Source organism: Diabrotica virgifera, chromosome 9, assembly GCF_917563875.1.
Source record: "Diabrotica virgifera virgifera chromosome 9, PGI_DIABVI_V3a".
In the NCBI taxonomy this organism is placed as follows: Eukaryota; Metazoa; Arthropoda; class Insecta; order Coleoptera; family Chrysomelidae; genus Diabrotica; species Diabrotica virgifera.
This window is the reverse complement of record NC_065451.1, coordinates 117,515,486-117,526,482: the sequence shown is the minus strand read 5'-3', so window position 1 is coordinate 117,526,482 and position 10,997 is coordinate 117,515,486. Positions and strand designations below refer to the sequence as shown.

The 10,997-nt window shown below is 33.7% G+C and overlaps 1 protein-coding gene across 1 annotated transcript; it reads left to right on the top strand.

Annotated features, from left to right (window-relative positions):
• Positions 1-3,160: 3,160 nt before the first annotated feature.
• On the top strand, positions 3,161-3,819 carry LOC126892796 (uncharacterized). The gene is made up of 2 exons (XM_050662529.1): positions 3,161-3,345; positions 3,410-3,819. The coding sequence occupies exons 1-2, from the start codon at positions 3,264-3,266 to the stop codon at positions 3,700-3,702; spliced, it is 375 nt and encodes a 124-aa protein (XP_050518486.1). The 5' UTR covers positions 3,161-3,263; the 3' UTR covers positions 3,703-3,819.
• The last annotated feature ends 7,178 nt before the right edge of the window (positions 3,820-10,997 follow it).

Below are 10,997 nucleotides of genomic sequence, written 5' to 3'. Positions count from 1 at the left end.
AAAACCAGCGGACATAGATAAAACATGGGAAGACATAAAAGATAGTATCCTAACAGCAGCAGAGGATACGATAGGACTAATGAAAGACAATAAAAGAAAATATTGGTACGATGAAGAATGCGAGCAAGCTAGTAAAGGCAAGGACCAAGCAAGACACAGGTGGTTGGCCACAGGGAAACAAGAAGATCTTCTACACTATAAAGAGAAAAAGAAAGAGTCAGACAAATGTTGCAGAACTAAAAAGAAGAAATGGATTGAAGACTTACTGCTGGAACTCGAAGCTAATAGTAACGATAATGCAAGACTATATAAACACATAAAAGCACAGAATATGAAAAAGATACCGGCAAATATTGCAAAAAAGGAATGGGAATCACACTATAGAGAATTGTTAAAAAAGAAAGGCGATGCTGAAAATGCAGAAAATGAAGAACAAACAGTAAATAGGAATGAAGAACAATCAGAGCCTCCCTCATACAACGAAGCATTGGCGACCATAAACAGATTAAAGACAAGGAAAGCAGCAGGACCAGACGACATTATAAATGAGTTCTTCAAGAAAGGGGGAGAGGAACTAGCCCACAGAATCCACAAGCTGATAGAACGAATATGGGAAGAAGAACGCATGCCGAACGACTGGAATTGCGGTCTGATAACACCAATCCCTAAAAAAGGTGACAAGACGAAATGCACTAACTACAGGGGAATCACGCTATTAAATACAATGTACAAAATATTAACTAATTTGATCAGACAAAGAATAGAAAAAGAAACGAGAACAAAAATAGGTGAATACCAACATGGATTCAGAGAAGGTAAGTCAACAATAGATGCAATACACATTGTAACGCAAATCGTCGAAAAAAGTTACGAGCATGGAATAGATCTACATATACTGTTTATCGACTACAAGCAAGCCTTTGACAGTGTAATAAGGGATGAGCTAATTAATGATATGAAGCAACTAGGCATTCAAGAAAAACTAGTAAGTCTCACGAAAATGATGATGAAGGAATCCAAGGCACGAATCTTAACAAGGGAAGGCCCGTCAGATGAAGTACAAATGGTGGTAGGTGTCAGACAGGGAGACTCCCTATCAACAACATTATTTAACATTGCCATAGAGGGTGCAGTAAGAGCAGCCAAAATTAGGGGAACAATTAGCGAATCTTCAGCCCAACCGATAGAGTATGCAGACGATATTGCACTAGTTACTAGAGGTTTAAAAACCATGCAGAATATACTATTAATACTAGATAAAGAAGCAAAGAAGAGAGGGCTAGTAATAAACCAAAGCAAAACGAAATACCTCAAGTGCTCAAGAGAGAATACGAACATCGAGAAAGAAATTAAGCTTGGAGCATATACATTTGAAAGAGTACACCGTCTCAAATATTTGGGAGTGATGGTGAATGGCAGAAATGATAGAACGGATGAAATAAATAAACGCATCCTACTGGGTAATAAAACCTATTGGAACTACCAAAAATTCTTGAAAGAAAAACACATTATTAAGACAACCAAATTAAAAATTTACAAGACTGCAATCAGGCCAGTGATCACCTATGGTGCAGAGACGATGTGCCTAACACAAAAAGATGAAATGAGATTAGAAATCTTAGAGAGAAAAATAATTCGACGAATAATGGGACCGGTGAGGATGGGTGTAGGCGAATTTAGAAGATTAACAAATGAAGAAATTAAAGAAGTCATCCAGGGTGAAGACATAATCAAGTTCGTGAAGGCGCAAAGGATCAGGTGACTGGGACACACAGAAAGAGCTAACAAAGACTCTACGCTAAAGCGAATAACTGGCTGGAGACCAACAACAAAGAGAGCGAAGGGAAGACCCAAAACAAGATGGAGAGATCAAGTCTTAGGAGACATAAAGAAGCTGAGAATCTACGATTGGAAGGAGCGTTGTAAGGACCGGAACGAATGAAGGAAAATTGTAGACAAAGCCAAGTCACACACGCTGCTATAATAACAAAAGACAACAGCGGACTGATTATCCGCAACAAATGAATCAGAGAGCCCAAAAGGGCGGCAAACACTCCGCCAGGAGTGAATAAGCCATGATGATGATTAATTTGTTTGATTTTCTCACCTATTCTAATTAATTTTTTTTATTCATATTGAAAATATTGTAGGCATTAATATGTACGTTAAAAACATTTACTAACGTACCTACTCTGAAAGCAAATTATGATATTATGCCTGTCTTGTAACATTAATTCGTAATTTCATCAGCACCGATAATATTTATTAATACAAAATATTATAATAATTTCAAATTAACCTTCTAATCTTTTGTATTTCGCTGCATTCTTATTTGACATTTGAATCGTATGACCTTGAGAAAGCCAAGGAGCAAAAATATTTTATAATTTCTAGACGCGAGTCATTTGGTCCCAGCGGTTCGTTAACGAACCATGTATTATTTTTTTTGCGAAACTAATTTTTTTCAGCGTATTTAGATAAAATGATGATGCTACTATGAACTGTTCTAAAGCAAACAATGTACAAAATAAAAAAGTATTATTCAAATTATTAATAATAGTTATTTGGTACCAAAAATTGTAAAAAAAAGCTCTCTTAGTAGTGTTGTACTTGTTGGTTCTGTAGAATTGTTATAGACCATATATTTAATTTTATTATTTCAAGTTATCGCAAAAGTTGTCTAGTTTGTAAAAAAATAAACGGAACTATGTTGTAAAATTTGTACGTGACAAAAAACACTTTGAAACTTGAGCGGTTTGTTTACGAACCACTGGGATGATTCATGTTTATTGCTCATAGCCGATATGATTCTGCAAACGAAGTAAATGGACATCCATTGTCCATGTGTCCAATGTGACATCCAAAGTCTTGACGTCACAAATGTCACAAAATTGGGTGAGGAGCGTATATTGGCTCCAAACAATTTTATTTGTAACGTAAATGGTCATAAGGAATTTTTCATTTATTGTCTGTGTGCTTTATTTGGCAAAATAAGACTTTTTACTTAGGTATTTAGTTAAAGAACGGTGTCAATTAAGAGATTTTTATTCGTTTTTGCCCAGGTGAGTTAACTTAATGCAATGATTAGAACGTAAACATTTTTGAGGTTATGTTTGTTTTGTTTATTTTCAGATCTTTTGTTTTTGAAAAGAAACATGGCTTTGAAGCATGCTATAAAGCTGTCTACAATCAGTGGTTTTATTAATGATAATAAAATAATAAAAAGAGGTGAAAATGCCTTGGAATCTGGTCACGTGAAGAAAATGGACTACGACCGTGATTTCAAAATTATTAGGGGCGAAGTTTTGGCCAGTATGAAAAACAAAAGCTACAAGGTATCTATAGGTATGATAACATATAGTTTAGTTAACATAATAGGAAATTATATTTTGGTATAATTTTATTGCAGAGTTAGACAACAATGGTGACATTTCATCAGCCACTTGTGCTTGTCCGAGAGGCATTAAATGCCATCACATTGTGGCATTGGCACTTTTCGGACGTTACAATATATCTGTGACAGATAAAGCTTGTTCCTGGAATGCGCCACCAAAACCAAAGGTTGGGCCATTACCTCAATCTGCTGATGAGCTTAATCCAAAGCCATTTATATCTGCCCTGGAAGAAGAGCTATCAGAAGAAGCTGCCAACACAGCGAAGGAAAGGCTAAACTGCTTTGGGCATACTGTTGGATACACTTGATTTGTGAAAAAGAGGGCAATAGATTCTCAAACAAATATTGTCCCTGCAATCCAGGACATTATTTCGTCTGATTATTTTCTGGAGGCCACAGATAAAATATCAACATTAAAAGAAAGGTGTGCCGTGACGATTTAATAAAGGACATCGCTGCCTCCACTACTGGTCAGGTGTCCAATGAAAATTGGTACATAGCCAGAAAATTTAGATTGACAAGTAGCAACTTTGGTGCTGTTATTTCAGCTTGCTTAAAAACAAATTTCCATCGAGTTTGTTTAACCCATTTAAACCTACCGTCCTTTATAAAGGCCGGAAGGTTTCTTCTAGTACATTACATATTTCAACTTTTCAAATGTAGATGCCGCATTAGTTTTACAATCCTAAATTATCATATTACCCATGGAATACTATTATGAATCATTTAGTAAATGATTTCCAGTGTGTCAGGAAGTTTTTGTGTAAGAGTGATTTCAGCTACTTGAAATGGATAAAGCTAGGTAAGCTATTACTGTTTTGTTTATAATTAGTGATGTCGGATCGTGATAAAATATAAAGTTTAGAGATGAAATATTTATTTAATGCATATACAAAAGAATTTTTGTCGGTAATAATATCATACCAGGTGCTCAGAGTATCATGTTCTTTTAAAAGGCCAGTAGGACAATCAGCGTCTATAGTGTTCTGTATTGCTAATATATATTTTTTCTTTTTCTGTCGTTCGTACTGGAAAAAGCCCGTTACGCTAGCGGAGCTACTTGAAGACATAGAAAAAGAAGATATTGACGTTCCGGATAGCATTGCGATTTTGCCTCCTGAAAATGCTAACGATGACGTTACCGATGAGGATTCGGGTGAAGAAGATAATGTTGATATTGAGAATTTACCTGGATGTCAACTAAGGGCAGAGTGTCAAGTTAGTGTACCAAATCAATCTGATTCAGATGATGATAAGTCATTAGCAGACTTTGTTGAACACAAACCTAAAAAATTTAAAAAATTCAAGTACTCAAAGCTAGATTTACAATCGAATTTCCCTACATGGATTCCAATTCAATCCGTAAACAATCAGCGTTCTCCAGCAACAATATTTAAATTGTTTATGGCTGATATAGTTGAGAAAATTACGGAATATAGTAATATATATGCCCAACAAAAAAATTCTGTAGGTGATATATCTACGAATGAAATGTTCTGCTTCATTGGTATATTACTGCTTAGTGGTTATTGCTCTGTTTCTAGAAGAAAAATGTATTGGCAAAATTCTGATGATACAAATAATAGAGTAGTTTGTTCAGCTATATCTAGAGATCGATTTCAATATATTATGACAAATATTCACTGCAATGATAACACCCAACTGGATAAGCAAGATAAGTTTTCTAAAATGAGACCAATCTTCGAATCTCTGAACAAAAAATTCTTCGAATATGCTCCAATAGAAGAAAACCACAGTATAGATGAAGCTATGGTGCCCTATTTTGGGCGCCATAGTTGCAAACAATTTATCCGTGGAAAGCCCATTCGCTGGGGCTACAAGTTTTGGGTTGGAGCAACAAGACTTGGATATATCATTTATTTTGATCCATCAATGGAGGTGACAGTTGAGTGACTATGGCGCCGAATTTGCTCTGCGGAAAATGTGATAAAACGATATCAAAAAGTGTTTTTAAAATACAGTGTGGAACTTGCAGCAAGTATTTTCACCTACCCTGTGTAGAAATGGAAGAAATCGACGCCAAAGTGTTGCACCGGCAAAAGAAAAGCTGGATTTGTGATGTGTGTGATCCTGATAAGGTTATGTTTGCAGGGTCTGGGTCAGCAGCGTTGCCAGGTGACAAGGACAAACCCAAAAACGAGGCTAATGGAAAAACAAACACGGAAAAGGCCAAACTGCCAGTACCAAAAAAAGAAGACGCTGAACAACCTAACCTTATAATCGAATTAAAAACATTGGTGATGGATCTCCGAAAAGACGTATCTGAAATGAAAAATTCATTAAACTATCTTAACGAACTACTTGAGACAGAAAGAGTACGAGGCCAGGTACTATCTGAAACTGTTAAGGAATTAAAAAACGAAAACTGTTTCTTGAAAAAAGAACTAGGCTATGCATCATCTTTTATTAACACTATGGAATACCAAAAGATAAAAGACAACCTAGTTATATCAGGAGTCTCAAATCTCATTACAGAGAACCCAAACCAGGCAAAAGAGGTAGCTTTCTCTGTATTAAAAAATGTTGATCTGAGCCTTAAGCAACAAAATATTAGGGCTGTTAGAAATCACAAAACTAAAAATGGGAAAAACTTACTAATAGCCACCGTGGATACTGAAAATAAGGTAAAAATTTTAAAGAATAAGGTTTCCGCTGGTCCACTAACCGGTCAGAGATGTAACTTACTTTGTGATACTAGGATCTATGTGAATGAAGAACTCACCGTTCACACCCTTAACCTGCTAAGGGAGGCAAATAAACTCAAGGAGAATGGATATCGCTTTGTATGGAGTAAGAATGGTAATGTATATGCACGAGTAAAAGAGGGGGATCCCTCTATAAAAATACATAGCTCCTACCATGTGCAGGCAATCATGCAAACTGAAGGAAAATAAGTATCCACTCCCCATTTACGTAACCCGTACCTGAAGTAAGTACTGATATCTTTAAAACCTTTTATGGAACCAAACACTATCTGTGATGAAGTACAAATATATGAGACGGAAACTCTGGATAATTTAAATAATATAAATTACTTTGATTACTGTGATCGAGATTTAAACATAATTCACCTTAACATAAGAAGCTTGCCTAAAAACTTTGATAACCTGATCTCATACCTTCAGTATCTTAATAAAAGTTTCGACGTTATTGCATTGTCAGAGACAAATAAAGTTGTAAACAAAATACAAAATCTTAACATACCAGGATATCAGCTGTGTTACAATGAAAGTGTAATAAACAAATGTGACGGCTTTATTTTTTATGTCAAATGTGAACTCTTAAAATCATTGGAAGTGATTGAAATTGAAAATTGTAAATTTCTTAGAATAGTTTTAAGTAAAAATGGGTATTCAGTGGGTATTACTGGTTATTATAGATGTCATAATGTAGATCAATTTAATCTAATTAGTGGCCTTGAACTAATCCACACTCGTTATAGTAAAAAATGCCAGATTGAGGTCTTCTGTGGTGACACAAATGTAGATATTTCCCCAACAAAAAATGTTAATAATCCCAGGTCTAAAGAGCTTATTTGTAGGTATCTAAATGTATTTTCTGTGGAAGGGTATAAGAGTAAAATTAATTGTTCTACAAGAATTGATGGTAACTCGAGATCCTGTTTAGATCACTTTTTGTGCGGTCAGTAAATAAGTGCAATGCTGTAGTCTTAAGAGGTAGTCACTCGGACCACTATCCCATACTCTTGAATATAACTCTAAATAATGAATTTAATAATAATAACAAAAAAGGAAGATATGGTAAAGTGTTAGATAAAAATAGATTGCTAACATTATTTCAAACTGAGAGTTGGGATGATGTTATGAGGGAGCAGGATCCGAATCTTGCCACCAATAGTTTAATAAGGATAATTACACAGTTTATTAATATAGCAACACAGGTAAAATATATTAAATGCAAAAATAGAGTGAAACAACCCTGGGTTACGCAAGGGCTGTTGAACTCTATTCGGCAACGAGACAATCTAAATAAACTTTGTGCTAAAAACCCATTTAATGAAAATTTCAAAAAAGAATATATAGTATATAGAAATATTTTAAGCAAAACTTTAGGTAGGGCAAAAGAAAACTATTTTAAAAATCTATTTGATAAAAACTGTAAGAATGCTAAGGAAATCTGGAAAACTATAAAATATGCCACAAATGAAAACTGCAATAGACCTAGTATTTCTAATATAGTAAGTAAGGATGGGAGTTTGATTGAGGATGACAGGAAAATAGCAGAAAAATTCAATAGCTACTTTAGTTATGTGGGAGAGACGTTAGCCTCAAAAATAAAAAAACCACCAGATCACATTGTAAATTCTTTAATAGAGCAAGGAAATATAAATAATAGCCTGTTTTTAAAACCTTTTTCGAGTGGTGAAATGGAAAAAATTATAAACACATTAAAAAACAGTGATTCAAACATAGGTAATGGTATCTCAAATAATATAATTAAGTACTACAGTAAATTTCTCATTAAACCTTTATTATACTTAGTAAATCTTATCTTTGAGCAAGGCATCTTTCCGGACGCACTGAAAGAAACAATAATTGTCCCTATTCACAAAAGTGGTCCAAAAGATATAGTTAGCAATTATCGTCCAATTGCCCTCACAAACAACATAAGTAAAATCATAGAAAAATGCATTAAGTTAAGATTATGTAATTACCTGGAGAAGCATAGTTTATTATCATCAAACCAATATGGCTTTAAAGAAAACTATGGCACAGAAGATGCCTTAATTAAACTTTCAGATCAAATTATTAATAGTTTCAACAATAAAAAGAAATGTATGGTCATTTTTATTGATCTGGCCAAGGCCTTCGACACTGTGTCACACCGTATATTGCTGGAGCGACTTAAGAAAAAGGGAATAAGAGGTCTTCCTTATAATTTGTTCAAATCTTATTTGGAAAATCGCTCCCAGAAGGTCAAAATAAATGAAACTTTAAGTGAATCAGCTCCAGTAACGTACGGTGTGCCACAGGGGACGGTTTTGGGTCCAGTGCTTTTTGTGTTATACATGGACTTTTTATTTTCAGTTCTCAAAGAGGCTAATATTATATGCTATGCAGATGACACAGCCATTGTTGTTTGTGAGAGCACTTGGGAAAAAACTCTTACCATAGCAGAGGAAATCATGGCAAAAATTAAAAGTTGGTTTGATGTCAGTCTTCTTTCAATGAATATCGAGAAGTCCCACTTTATGTGCTTCACAATGAATGAAGCCACGTCACCAGAAATTTTAGCTCTTAAAGTACATAAATACACATGTAAGGATCACAAAAAATGTGATTGTCAAACTATTAAAGTTGTTGATAAAATTAAATACTTAGGAGTATTTTTTGACAAACACATGAAGTGGGAACCTCACATTGAATATATTTGTGGTAAATTAAGAAAAATTATGTACAAATTTTACATTTTAAGAAAATGTTTAACAAAGGATACTATCATAAATATATATAAAGCCCTAGTCGAATCTATCCTAACATATGGAATATTTACCTGGGGTGCAGGTTATTCTAACGTTCTATCCCCCTTAATAATTACACAAAAAACAATTTTAAAAATCATTTTATTTAAAAAGAAATGTTTTTCTTCAGAAGATTTGTTTATAGAAGCAAATGTAATGCAGATTTTTCAACTTTATATTAAAACCATTGTCAGACTCTATTGTAATAATAAGTTACCAAAACCCAGCTCAAACCATCAATTTCTAACTAGATTTACTACTAATAATATGTTAACGACTACTACACCAATATATTACACGGCTGTTCAAAAAAGCTTACTCTTCACAGCTCCAAAAATATTTAACTCTTTACCTCAAGAATTTAAAAATAAAAAATTTATTAAGATAAAGAAATCACTTTCTAGCTGGATAAAAAATATAAAAATAAATAACATATTCTAGTAATAATGTAAAACTTTATAGAACATAGACATAGTCTTTTGTAAATCTTTATTAGGTTAAGTGAATTTTCTCTTGTTTTCTTAATAATCAGTTACCTCCATTAGATTAATTTTATTGATTATAATAAATAGAATAAGTACACACACAAACAATATGTTCATCGTGTACTTAGCATCTAAGTTTTTGCATGTAAACTGATTTTTTCTTGAAATAAAATTATTTTTTATTTTATTTTATTATTTATTATATCAGGCAGCATCTTCAACGCTACCACCAAAATATAGTCATTTAGGTTTAGGGTCAAGTGTTCTCAAATACGCCGATGTTTTACAGAAGATGCCATTCGCGCCATTTCATTTGTTTTTTGATAACTACTTCACATCTTTGTCTCTCCTGAAAGAATTGAAGTTCAGAAACATAAAAGGTACAGGTACCATAAGAGTAAATAGAATTCCAGAATGTCCCCTAAAAACAACAAAAGAGATGAAAAAATTGGAGAGAGGTGCTTTTGATTATTTCATGGTAGATGATGATAGTATAATATGTAATTGGAATGATAATAGTGTCGTTGCTTTTGCATCGAACGTGTCTTCAGTTTTCCCCCTAAATAAAGCAAAACGATTTTCACAATCCGAGAAGAAGCATATATACACAAATCAGCCTAAGTTCATACAGCTGTACAACGAAAACATGGGTGGAGTTGACAGAAGCGACCAGAATATTGCTCAGTATCGAACAACTATACGAGGAAAAAAGTGGTATTTTCCTTTGATAACCCATTGTGTCGATATGGCAGTTCAGAATGCTTACCACTTGCAAAAACAGGATGGCGGAAAACTTGACCAGTTAGCATTCCGAAGGGCTATTGCAGTTGAGCTGTTAGAAACGCACAAGCGAACCACCAAAAAGGGACCTTCAAAAGCGCCAAGCAATCGACGGGAACACTCACGTTATGATAGGTTGGATCATTTAGTAACCTATCAAGAACAGCAACGAAGATGCGCACCCTGCCATAAAAAGGCAAATTTTATTTGTAATAAGTGTAATGTTGTCCTTCATCCTAAAGAATGTTTTTATAATTATCACACTCAGTGAATATAAATTGTACTTGCTAATAAATTAATGTTTTTGGAATTTTTTTTTTTATTTAAAGTAACTTATTAGTCCTACTGTCCTTTTAAAAGAACACCAAATTGTGGCCAATCTGGAGGTCGGATATTTTTTTATTTATTTTTCCCTGACTTTGAAGCCCTTTCAATCATTACTCAAAGTATACATTCATGTTTAAACAAAAAAAAAGTTTCAGGACTAAATGGGTTAAGACACTTTTAGATGAGTCATAAATTTATAAAAACTGTTTGCCTCTGAAGTTCTTTTAATTAACTATTCTAGATGGGAAATAAGCCACAATTTAACTAAAAAATGATTTTATTAATGTTTTGACGTCCACATTGGATGTCATTATCAAAATACAAAATATTAATAAATTAAACAAAAATGTTGTTGCTTAGTAAAAAATTCTTCTAATAATTTAATTTAATCTGACACGTTTATATCAGCAATACAGACATGATACATTTTAAAGTAGAAGACTTTAACATGATATTTCCAATATTTATAAGTTGCATTCCTGGGACGACTTTACTGAAAGATAGTTCA